Below are 12,066 nucleotides of genomic sequence, written 5' to 3'. Positions count from 1 at the left end.
TCGACTATTGTTGTCCCAAACTCTGCTTTTCATCTCGGCCCAACCAATAATAGAGAGCTTAATGAAAGGTGCCGTGGCTGTAGTGATAGGCGGCTCGTGGATATACTGGTTCAGTAAAGCAATGCGATGGTTCACATATACCGAGGAACAGGGAGAACAGAGAAGGGGCACGAGAGCCCTAATATATATAGCTAGGTAAGTCCGTACGTGCTTAGGCAACGACAAGATCGAAAAGAGGCAGGAGACAAGAGAGAGAAGCAAGAGGAAGAGGGAGCAAGGAGGGGGTTACAGAAAGAGAAGAGGAGGACGATGATTAAACCCTCACAGCTCTAGGTACCTCTTCATCTGTATCTCGGTTTCTTATCTGCTATGCATTATTTGTGCAAAGTAGAGTGCGACAGCCCTACCAGCAGTACTGGTTAAAGATACACCGCAGCATATCAATTGGCTGCGAAATCGCGAATGCTGTGCTGCACAGCTGCAGGTGCTGTTGCAGGTGCAAAAGGGGAACGCCAGTAATAATCCTGGTGCATCCGAGTTGCCTTGGCAACCTCGGCCTAGGAAAGTTTAGGCACCGGCATTTCCAGATGAACTTCCAATCCTTTGATGGTTATTCAAGCAAGACAACAATATTCCCACTAGAATCTCCTCAGAAGGCGACCAGAACTCGGACGTTACGAGCAACTGTTGGGGGAACCAGATGAGTCTGCAAAAGGCATCGACGAGAAAACCACTTGGATTCAAATAGAAAAGAGCCTCGGGCCGCCATTGTTACTTTGGACGCACTTTCCAGTGCCGCAGCAGCATTTCTTCGAGATATATCACACATGAATTCCACGAGAAGCGTCTCACGGCACTCGAGCAAGAGCTCCGCGTTGATTCAGAGGCAAGCAGCACGAAGGTTTGGGTTACTGACACTTGCAGGAAGTCCATCGAGAGCTCACATTAGCGAGCGAGAACGTATCTGTCATACATCCTTACCCTCTCGATGTTGGCGTTCAGGAAGCCCACATGTTGCTCATGTTGCTCCATTTTACTACGACGATCTACTGCCACTCCTAAGGGAAGGTAATGGCAATTTAGAACCGTTTGGGATGTTGAGTTGACGAAGAGAAGGATATTAGCGCAAACTGGATTCCGATGAATTGTTGGTATCGAAGACGATGTCTACGACTAACCGGCAGGAGGAGCTTTTCCGACATAAGTGGTAATACTCTGGGTCATCCGGATCTCTCTATATGCCGGAATCAAGGAATCGCACAAATCGTTCCATATTAACAGATACTACAACAGAACATTATATCCTGGGAAATATCAGGCCTCAAGAAAAGGGGCTACACTTTATAGCCTAGTGCCTTTTAACTTAATGCCTTCTTGAACCCCTCTACATATAACACAAGGAGCCCAGCCTGTGTTGTCTAATCATAATCCGAGTCGTCGTCCGAAATCAGAACCCCAACCCTGTTCAGGCCGACAAAGTTGTAATGGCCATCAAGCGGCCCAAACTCCTCAGACGTAGCCTTCAGCCAGCGGTTCCTTTCCCCGGCCCCGATAACCCTTCCAGGCGGCAAGCGGTAGGAAATAGCTTCCTTCGCCTGGCTGCCTCTTCGTACGATTGAGCTGGGCCCCACGTTACCACCGATGTACTTGAACTTGGGGTTCCCGGGCACTTCAAAGTGCACAAGTTTCGTATTTTGCTCGCAATTGTCGTCCAGATCGTACATCGTGACTGGAGTCTTTGGATCCGTCAGGTACCTGAGGATGGAAGCGTATGTCCCCGAAATGAGACGGATGTTTGTCAGTGTTACGGCCGATGGCCGGATGGCCTCAAGGAAATGGAGCAGATCGCTTTCGGACACGTGGATTCCGCGGAGGCTGCATTCTTTCAGACACGGTACGGAGCCCGGACTGATGCTGTTTTCGAGCTGGGGATCGGATGGGAAGGGAGGAGCAAACGGGGCTTTCTCTCCGAGATTGTACCAGTGCACGTCGAGGCTTTCTAATTGGGGCATAATGTGTAGCACCTGCAATAGGTCCCGGAGGAGGAGCTGCGAATGCCGGCTTTGTGCGTGGGCATCCGTCCCTCTGCGTAAATTCCCGGACTCGGGATCCGTGGCCGCCGCAGGGGATACTGATAAGCTCATCGTTAACCTCTTCACCGATCCGAAGACGGGCCTCGAGATAGACTGTTGGGCGAAAGCCAGAAAGGCATCACAGGCCAGGCTACAGCCTTTGAGGCCGCCGAAGATATCCAGATCCTCTACAGATAGCTGGGAATCCTGCAGCGCCCCCATCGTGATCTGGAAGGTGCGCAGCGCCGTACTCCAGACAGATTTCCAATCGCCAAAGTAGTCCGGCTCCTCGAGCTCTCCATCTGCATCCTCGATGCGTGCGACGACGCGAAGGCATAGCGAAGCGAGTCCGCCGTTGGAAGAACGCAGCTTCAGGTTGCGGAATGCCTCAGATAGAAGAGTGCGCAAGTCTTGATCAGCGCCCTCATCTACAGCCGTCGTGTCGCTGCGCACTACACAGGTGATGTTGCAATGCTCCAAGAGACAACCCAGGCGGCCGCGGCTTGTCAACCGCAGCATATCTTGCAGAGTCGTCGTCGTCAGCTCAACGTCCTTGTGTTTAAAGAAGGTGGCAAAAGAGCCCTGTGAGGCCTTGTGCTCCATGGCGCGACTTGTAAGTCGGAGGGAGGCAATATCATCGAGTGGGAGGAAGATCACAATGTGCTCAATCAGCTCGATTGGGAGGGGCTCGAGATGCGACTTCATCTTGGGCTGTGGGACTGCCGAAGGCAGTTTTCAAAGGTTGTTGTTACCAGATAAACAGAGTTAAGTGTAATTTCTGCAGGTTACGTGCTACATGTTACCATATGTCCTCCCTCTTAGGGGATCCTATAGCACTATCCTAAACCAGGCGGCAAGGAGAAAACGTGGATTCAAACCGGCCTCCATGCAAACCTACAGTCTCTTAAAGCGAACATATCTGTTCCCAAAAAAGTAGGTCTAGCCTGACGACAGGTTTTGTTGCACATCGCACCAGACAAAGTGGATCCCGATTACTCGAGAATTCCTCAGTGAATAGGTAAGTCAGTGAATAAGCCCGGCTATAAGCTCAAAGAACATCTCAGATCTTGAAAACCAAACGATTGGCTATGCGTTGATTTTGAGCTCGCTTATTCTGTTTTGTTGCATATCGTACCAGATAAAGTGAGACAAAGTGAGTGTGCGCGGCTTTTTCTCCACGGAGACATCACATTTCATTCACTATACTGTGTGTAAAAGATGAATGAGTCGATGCTTTCTTTCTCTTCCTGTCCGCCTTTTAACTTAGAAATAATTCTCTTTGCCACTCCGTATAAGGTAGATAACGAATCGGCTCTAGGGTTGGAATGCCTTTGCAGCATTAAGAGATCTATCTATCTACAAGCAAACATGCTATAGGTAAGGTATCTTGATTCTTGACCAATACACCACTTTACCAATTCTGTTTTAAGGAGGATCACTTCTTCTCCCAAATATCCTTACAACTTTGTACTTTAATTGAAGCCACATAGTAAAAACTGTATGAGCACGAATCTTACCTTACCTCTAGGCTCTGAGGCTGACCTGACCATCTATCTCAATAGCGCTAGTCCCGATTAGCAATTCACCCCTTAATGACTGGTGGTCTTGCTATAGAAGCCTGGCTACTCGTTAAATGCAATTCAATAGCTGAGCAGCGGGGTCCCGATATTCGATAATTATAATCCATTGCTTAGTAGCTGCTGCCGGTGAATAGAGAAACTGGGGAGGCTGTTTTGTTTACAGTAGCTGCCTGCGATTATCAATTGAATATTTGGCGAGAAGATTAATGAACAGAACGGAGGGAACTATTTTATAAAGCCCCTTGTACCCTAGAATTGATTAGCTTAGTATTTCCAAGCCCTAGCTTAAGCAAAAGTGAATGATCTTGAAGTTGAGCGACACAGCGAAAAAATACAACATTGACTTTTGCTCGCGAAATCAATCTTGTAGACAACATTCAAAGCTGTACTGTGAAATTGAAGTCTGGACAAAAGGCCACTGGTAAACATGGCACGGTATGTTAGTATTAGTTCAGACAGTTGTCAGTTGTCAATTATCTTTGATTCCCTATCACTAGTCTGTAGTAGAATCAAAGATGGCTTAGCAAGTGCTCTAGTTCTGATGAAGGAACTCTAGCAGGAACAAGGGCAAGAGCGCAAACAGAGGTTCCAGGCTTGCAGGTCGCCGCAGTTCATTGATATGCACGGGATATCAGAGAACAAAGAAAGCCTCACGAGAGCTCTGAACAGCGCAGGCCACTACCCCCCACCATCCATTCCCGTTGAACGATCTAAAAGAGGATTCGGAAGCACGACTTGAAGAAGCAAGCAAAGAAGCCGCGACGCCTGCCACCGTTACCATTTCCTTCCTCCTCAATGTCGAAAGGGATTGGCGACTCGGGGAGCGGAGTGTAGATGGCGTTCTCCAGGTATGCCTCCTCGATCCACACATCCACGTCATTGGTCGATACGATGGTGACAATAGATCCATTGCTGGTGCAGTAGAACTTCGCTCGAGGCTGGGCCGTGTGAGATGCGCAATCAATTGAGTGACCACGGGAGTAGAAAGGCTCTGGCGATAGACTCATGTCAGAGTCGTCGTAGTAATATGACGGACTAGGGGACGCGACTCTGTCAGACTCATCGCCATTACGGACAGGTGATTCGACCAGGGTGGTCGCGTTGCTTTCTTCGTAAAGATAGACACCCAAGCCCTCGTATTCAGACTCCTCTGCCTTGCTGCCGTTGCTGCTAGTTTCTTCGACAGCATTGACTTGCTTCTCGTCTTCCTGGCGTTCCTCATTGCCCTCCACAGTCTCACGCGTCTTTCCCGGGTTGGATTCAGACATCTGAAGATACATTAGCATAGATCGATGGTCAGCGCGTTCCCGCGCAAGATCCCGTTTTAGAACAAGGGGCAGACTTACGGTTCTCGATGGTTTGAAGAGTTAAAACGATTGACGCGAACTCTTTGACAAAGAGAGAATGTCCCTATGAACCGACAAGCGTAGGAAGGAGTTATGATTGTGGTGAACCACTGTTGTTGTTTTGGTGGTGGCTAATGAGAGAAAGGTGAGTCTTGGGTTTAAGATCGAGGGATATTGTACTTCTGGCGCTAACGCCTTTAGTCCTACTGGAGCTCTTCTTCAAACAATAACATGATAGAACCGCTAAAGACGCGCTTATGCCACGTGGGGGACATCAACTGCGTACCCCTTAAGTCTTCATTAGTTTGGTTAAGAGCAACTGCACAAAAATAGGGAGCTCATCTCCTTAAGACGATAGTCAAGTTGCTTTTCAAGCGAGATTGGAATTGCTTAACCACAACACAATAAGAGCCAAGTAGGCTTTTCAACAGACTGTACAGATAGCTTTAGCATGTCAACCAAGTGCTTGATTGCCAACAGCGTACCATAGTTCAATGACCTAGTTTTGGCTTGGATATCCCTGCTTCCACAGCTTGCCATAGTCACGGGCCCACGGCAATCATAATGTCTCCTCACTGAACTTTCGATGAATCTCCTCGACCTGCACCCAAACTATTGGGTATTCACTGTATTTATAGCAAACCTACTGCTTGGTTCAGTTGCTCGAGGGATGAAAGTATTGCATATCTCTGTAGCCATGGGGTGCAAGGAGCCTATCATTGCCTAGTATTTGAACATCAAGCATTTATATTGAGCACCTATGAGCCCCTGTGCGTTTCATTCTAGCAGCATGTTTAATCCAACCCCAATATGGGCCCATACACTTGGGTAGTGGGCTGATGGATCCAAATCTCTCATCAATGTTGGAGTAATAGAAAGAAATATGTAAGGTTGATCACCATAACGATTCAACAGCATATTCAATGTTGACGACGATGGAACTGTAGAAGATCCGTGGTAACTTTGAGGTAAATGCCCTGTAGATGATCTGTCCAAGACGTAAGAAGCACTCAGAGTAGTGGGAGATGTGTCGAGTCCCTGTCGGGTTCAGCTGCAGACAAGAAAGCCTAGGAGGCCGACACCCAAGAACAGATCTGGGATGAGACTATGCAAATGTTAGAAAAAATGTTCTGATACTTCAGACAGAGTAAAGCAAGTAGGATGAGAGTATGGCAATAGCTGTACTTTTACAGTCTTACTCTAATGTATTGGAGGATCAAACTTGACGTGACAAGAGCGATCGATAGTCAAGTTACTTGGAATCAGCTAGTTCTGAAGAGGGCATGTCCAAAACCCCTAAAGAAGTTGAGGTACTGTGCTAAATAAAAGGTGAAGGCAGAGAATATAGGCAGACTTTGAGGAGGTTGGAGATAGTTGTCTAGAACAAGTCAAAGATGAAGAATGTATATTCTGGCAACGACTCATCATGCCATACCGGGCCCTATTTTACCCTCAAAAGCAGAGAATGCCTACTAATCAAAAGGGGTCGCCGTGGTGCCACGAGAGAAACTGTCATCCCATTGGCTCTGGAGCAAGCCAGACGTCGATGTGCAACGAAATGCTGGAAAAGGGCCGCTCACACACGATTGGCCAAGAAGAAGTTTTAGTGCCAAACTCTAAATGCAGATGTGCAACGAAATTCTAGGAGAGTTCTCCTGCAATTAGCTGACCAAGGGCTTGGTTTTCAACTGAAACTACACCTTGTGCACCATTGGCCTGTCTGAATGCTACTGAGCAACAAAGGGAAAAGCCTCTCAAGCAGAGATACGTCCAAACATAGCTGCTTCCCTGTTCCCAATGCCTTCAGCAGCCTGCTGAAAAGAGAAGCTAATAATAAAACATGAATTTGCGACTTGGCAAATCACTTCCATTGGACAAATGGCTCTTGTGTGTTCATGTCCATAAAGACAAAGGGTCTAGTACCTGCACATGACCATTTCCGCCCCTCTTCATATTGCTATGATATATCATTGCCTTCAGACAGCCACCTAAATTTTCTCCTCTTTCATTGAGCTCGTTGACTTCTGTTGTGGACTTTTACTTGTTGCTGCACTTGTGCGTCCCCATCCATTTTCAGGACCAGCATCTTGTGATGTCAATAAAAAAGAATGAGCAAATAAGACATACAGGGCAAAACTTCATTCAAGTTGCCTAGAGGGTATGGTTCCTGATGCCCAGAAACTTCTGGAGATGTGGGAGGGCATGACATATGGAACAGCAGCAGCAATGACAAACTTAAAAACTACACACAATATCCAGAAAACTCGTTCAGGACATTACAATTATAACCTAGGAGATCATAAGATATCCCAAGCATCATCAAAACAGACAAAGATTCGAACAAGAAGAAATCATAACTGTCGTAGATTGAAGGGGTTTTCACAGGTCTGTCCATGACAAGCATACCGAGGCGATATAGGGTTCTGGGATTTAAAGTATCATCTCTCGATTCAAATCAGCAAACAAAAACAAAACATGACGTTCTTCATTATCAAGACAGCGACCAATCTAGAGCTTTCCCAACCTATCTACAATTGCATGTCGTCGCTCCCCGGAGAAACTATTTCCCCGTAGCGACACTACACTCCGCCTTATGCAGCCAGAACCCGCCCTAGGTATTTCTCCACACCTCCCCTCCTCCCAATCCCATTCATTCACGCAGCACCACCAGCGAGCAAGAAGTCACCCACCCAACCATGGGGAGTGACGACTACATCACACCCGGCGGGGGTCTCAAGCTCAAAGGCTCGAAACCGCTGGGCGTGGAAAAGAAAAAGAAAAAGAAGAGCAGCAGCAGCAAGAAGCCACGCGAGGGCTCGCCCTCCTCAGGATCATCATCCAAGACCTCGGCTCTGCAAAAAGCTCTCGAGGATGAAGATGCAGAGATGACAAGAGCGAAGGCGGCGGGGGAGCCTGAGGGGGGTGAGAGGGAGTTGGAGGAGAGGGATTTGAGGGATGGGAAGACGCCTGCTGAGCGCCAGGCTGAGGAGATGAGGAGGAAACGCGTATGTCACAACCCCCTTCCCCTCTCCAAGCACCTCTATCTATCCATTTTTATTTCAGTTTCTCGAATAATTTCAAGACTTATATATAGATATGGGCTAACTAACAAAAAACACATAGTTACATGAACGACTCGCTCGTGAAGGTATCAAGACACACAAGCAGCGCGTGGAAGAGCTGAACAAGTACCTCTCGAACCTATCCGAACATCACGACATGCCGCGCATCGGGCCCGGATAACGATCTCCCGGATCTCTCTCTCTGTCTGTGGTTGGCCCTGCCTGCTTTTGGGGAAGGAGTTTTGTCAAAAAGGGCGTAGTGGAAGGGGGGGCGGATTGATTGCTTTTTGCGTGTTTCATGAAACGAAACGCAGTACAATATGCCTTATCAGTTGGTTGAGGGCAGGGGGGGTTGGTTATTCTGGAGATATGAAAAGGCAAGGATGGGCGATACGAGGCCGAAATGTGTACATACAGTGTGCTGAGATCATCTGTGCCATATGAGGGGTCTGAGGAGTGGCATGGGATGTAAGACCGTCAGCAAAGCTCTTGGAAATGTAAAAGCTTACGTGGCCCAGCAATGAACTCGAAAAAGATGGCAAAGATCCATACATTACGGTCTAAAAACGAGCGCTTCCGAAATGTTTGCTTGCAGAGTGTATATACAATTGTAGCATCAGCAACTCCATACTGTGCATGTGATTTTTGTCTTCCGTTGCTCCTTAACAGAATGCTGCCCTTCGTCACTCGTATCCATATTTATCGTTCCTCCCTCATTATCAAGAGGCCACGAAAGCCTTTTCCATGCAATGCCCAATTCCCACCCAATGAATGTCGGTATCTAAATTTAACTCGCGGTTTAAAAGATTCGTGTATGCATGTCTGAAACCGAGAGCCCGTTGTGGTCGTAAAAGAGAGACTGGTCGTGAAAGAGAGACTAAGTGAAAACCGATGACCCCGACGCTATGCCATGCAATGCAATGCAAAAAATCAAATCAAATCAAATGTGTTGCCCATGTTTCTCCTCCGCTGTTACACCAGACCTCAAATCAAAAGGCGCCGAAGAATACCATGCTCAACGCGCCTAGAAGGATGTTCATACCGGCATTCTTCGTGCTTGCTTCGTTTTGTAAGGTTGCTGCTCCACCTGTAGAAGACGATGAACCGGTCTGATCCGGCTGGGAAGCAGGAACCACAGTAGTCTGCGTGATCGTGGTTGGGGAGCCATCAGACTGCTTTGAGGTGAAAATATGCAGCGAAGTTATCGATTCATGCGTCGAAGTGGAATGCTTGGAAGACTTGGACGTAGTAGACGTAGTAGACGCAGCGGACGTAGTGGAGGTTGCTGTAGGGCTATTAGATCGAGACGTGGAGAGCGTAGTGGGAGAGTTCGAAGAACTGGTAGAGCCTGAGGAAGTGGGAGAACTCGAGGAAGTGGGAGAGCCCGAGGAACTAGTAGGAGAGGGAGAGGGAGAAGGAGAACTCGAAGAGGATCCTGAAATAGAGTTAAAAGAAGGTATTTTTTGAAGCGGATTTGGCGAAGGGCGTGCTTAGGATCACAGGATAAGACAAGTAAAATGTTAGAATTGAGAGAAAGAGAATAGAAGTTCTGCAAGATAGGGGACTATGACCGCTTGGTTTGAAGTAGAAGGGAAAGGGGCACTCCCAAAGTAGAGGCTGAAGAAATATTTGCAGAGCCCGAGTAAAGCGAAATCGATATGCTTGAAATCGCAGAGCTGCAACTATTCACACAGAGTGTGATAACTAGCAGGGCCTGGCATGGTTGAAGCAGGAAGGCTTGAAGTCAGAGCCAAAGGGTATGGACCGCAGGACTCGGCTCATCCAAGACCCGAACGCTCAGAAAAGGGGCCGAAGAGTAATTATTGGCAGGGGCCCTCATTCTCAAAGACGCCGAGCTCGAAAGTTTCAAAGATGAAAGCATAAGAAGAACAGTAATCATTGAGAAAGATATATCCGTGTAAATCATGGGAGGAGGCTGCTGACGGGTTCAAGATACATACCTTCAGTTGTCGAAGATGGAGCACTTGAGCTTGTGACCGGCGAAGAGCTGGGCGAGCTGGAACTCGAAGCCGAATCGGAACTAGAAACTGAACTGGAATCGGAGGATGAACCAGAGGTGGAAGCCGAGTCTGTAGGAGTAGAGGTTGACGGGCTTGTTGTCGACTGAGTCGTGGGAGAAGGAGAAGCCGTCGCAGAGGTTGATTCCTGACTTGTTGGCGATGCCGACGTTCCAGAGGTTTGGGAGGTCGCCGCAGCGGACGATTGCGAGCTCTCTGTGGGGGCCGAACTCGAAGTAACAGGCACCGAACTGGAAGGAGTAGTAGACTCTGTTGAGGCCGCCGCTGTTGCACTTGTAGAAGAGGCTCCAGCAGTCGAATTACTAGTGGCAGCTTGTCTCTTTGCCAACTCAATCAGGCTCTGGGCAACTTCCGCATTCTGCTTGTGGAGGGTATCCAGGGCAGCCTTGTCATCTTGATAGACACCATGTTTGTACTTGTCTGCCAAGTGCTCGTGGAGAAAGTCGTGGAGAGCGGCGGGTTCTACGGCCTCAAGAATTTCTCGAAATTTCTGGCCTTCGCCCGAGGGGACTGAGGTAAGATCCTGAGCAGTGTGATCGGCCTTCGACGTCGCAGTAGCAAAGCCGATAGCGAGAAGAGACAGGATAAGGAAGAAAGAGAAGACACTTCGTAAGGAAGGCATTCTGCTGCTCTTCTCTTCTCTCGAGATTCTTGAGGGTCGTTTCTCGTCAGGAAAGGATGTGGGAAGGGAGTCGGCACCGCGGAGGTCCGCCTCGATATCTCTGATCTCTTTACCGTTAGTTGAATGCATCTTATCCAGAGTGTGCCGTTTAGGTAACTGTAGTGATGGGGTGGACGAGCGTGAGGGGGAGCCCACTGCTGATGATGACGAATGACAGGTTCAGAATGCAAGGTGAGAGCAGGTGAGGGCTGTAAGGTGGGAGGTGGTGCAGGCAATACTTGAAGCGGTTGAAGTGATTCAGAGGTGAGGTGAGGCAAGACGCACAGCTCTGCATGCAGCTGCATACGAGGTTTACCCTGGTGGTTGGCTGGGTCGTTCGGTAACAAGCACGAAACAAAAGAGGGGCGTTATCGAAAACCAACAAATGCCATGCAAGCAGAACAAAGAAGATCAATCCGCCTGGGGAATCCTTGTCTTACCCGGTGGATAAGTGTTGAGCTAAAGCTTGCTCTCCCTGCCTCTTGCGAGAGCGAGTGAGTGGATGCACGAGGCAAAGAAAGGACAAAACAACAGTTGGATGAAGAATCGAAGGGTTGGCGGACGGGTGTTCTGGGAGAGACAGAGGCACTTTTTCTCTTAAATACAGCACGCTGTTACAGAAGACATCATTGAGGACAGCCGGCCTCTGGTGGTGGTGGGTGGAGGAGGTTTTGACCCTATCAACACCAAGGATACTATGTGGGTTTATATTTTGAGTTCAGTTAAGCCGTCTCCATTATTCTTTCCTTGGTAAGGAGCAGGCACGTAGTCGTGCCTCTCGCGGCTTTACGGGACAAAGACCAAAGGCACGCCCGCATGATGATGCTGCATTCTCCAATGTTTTCGTCAAAGCAAGCTTTCTCACCGTCTGCCCCAAGTCCATCATGATATACCGCACCCCTCTCGCAAGGCCGCCCACATGCTGATTGCTTTGAATCAACTCCGTATTCGCGATAGAAGCCTCCGCCGGCCAGCTTTACAGCCATGACTCGTCATAACAGCCTCACTCGTGTCACGGCAGCGCAGAAGGATTTTGCTCCTCGGTACCGTCTTTGTTCGGCTCAGGTACTGGGCGACTTAAAGTACCGCGTGCCTAACTACTGACAGAAGAGAGATCCACTCGGACGTCATTCTCCTCACACGCCCCGTTTAGGCTTCGAGGGCCGAGCACAACAACACGGTTTGTGGTTTGATCCATTCCCTCTGTAAAAAGTCCGCGGACACGCATGAAAAGCCCAGAGTTCAGCTCTCGCGGCGCCTGCATCTGGAATCCTCTCCAGGTCTATTATCCCATCAACACCACCGT

General features: G+C 48.6%; 4 protein-coding genes across 4 annotated transcripts; 1 reads left to right on the top strand and 3 right to left on the bottom strand.

Moving 5' to 3' along the window:
• Positions 1-1,268: 1,268 nt before the first annotated feature.
• M430DRAFT_32921 (hypothetical protein) lies at positions 1,269-2,928 on the bottom strand. Its single transcript, XM_024866256.1, has one exon. It carries the CDS (start codon positions 2,775-2,777, stop codon positions 1,419-1,421), a length of 1,359 nt encoding a protein of 452 aa, XP_024723681.1. The 5' UTR covers positions 2,778-2,928; the 3' UTR covers positions 1,269-1,418.
• Positions 2,929-4,150: 1,222 nt separating this feature from the next.
• M430DRAFT_39220 (hypothetical protein) lies at positions 4,151-5,037 on the bottom strand. The gene is made up of 2 exons (XM_024867300.1): positions 4,999-5,037; positions 4,151-4,920 (listed from the first exon to the last, which is right to left on the bottom strand). The coding sequence occupies exon 2, from the start codon at positions 4,918-4,920 to the stop codon at positions 4,363-4,365; it is 558 nt and encodes a 185-aa protein (XP_024723680.1). The 5' UTR covers positions 4,999-5,037; the 3' UTR covers positions 4,151-4,362.
• A 2,657-nt stretch (positions 5,038-7,694) lies between these two features.
• Positions 7,695-8,241, top strand: M430DRAFT_24925 (hypothetical protein; the record flags this gene model as incomplete). The annotated part of the gene is made up of 2 exons (XM_024865161.1): positions 7,695-8,003; positions 8,122-8,241. The coding sequence occupies 2 exons, from the start codon at positions 7,695-7,697 to the stop codon at positions 8,239-8,241; spliced, it is 429 nt and encodes a 142-aa protein (XP_024723679.1).
• A 1,723-nt stretch (positions 8,242-9,964) lies between these two features.
• M430DRAFT_198109 (hypothetical protein) lies at positions 9,965-11,173 on the bottom strand. The gene has a single exon (XM_024864160.1). The coding sequence runs from the start codon at positions 10,848-10,850 to the stop codon at positions 9,984-9,986; it is 867 nt and encodes a 288-aa protein (XP_024723678.1). The 5' UTR covers positions 10,851-11,173; the 3' UTR covers positions 9,965-9,983.
• Between the last annotated feature and the right edge of the window lie 893 nt (positions 11,174-12,066).

Source organism: Amorphotheca resinae, assembly GCF_003019875.1.
Source record: "Amorphotheca resinae ATCC 22711 unplaced genomic scaffold M430scaffold_2, whole genome shotgun sequence".
NCBI classification, from domain to species: Eukaryota; Fungi; Ascomycota; class Leotiomycetes; order Helotiales; family Amorphothecaceae; genus Amorphotheca; species Amorphotheca resinae.
The sequence above is the reverse complement of the archived record's forward strand: the minus strand, read 5'-3'. Positions and strand labels throughout refer to the sequence as shown.

What these genes read in the sequence shown, in the direction of transcription:
- M430DRAFT_32921 (XM_024866256.1), bottom strand. Translation starts at nt 2,777, where the DNA reads ATGAAGTCGCATCTCGAGCCCCTCCCAATCGAGCTGATTGAGCACATT.
- M430DRAFT_39220 (XM_024867300.1), bottom strand. Translation starts at nt 4,920, where the DNA reads ATGTCTGAATCCAACCCGGGAAAGACGCGTGAGACTGTGGAGGGCAAT.
- M430DRAFT_198109 (XM_024864160.1), bottom strand. Translation starts at nt 10,850, where the DNA reads ATGCATTCAACTAACGGTAAAGAGATCAGAGATATCGAGGCGGACCTC.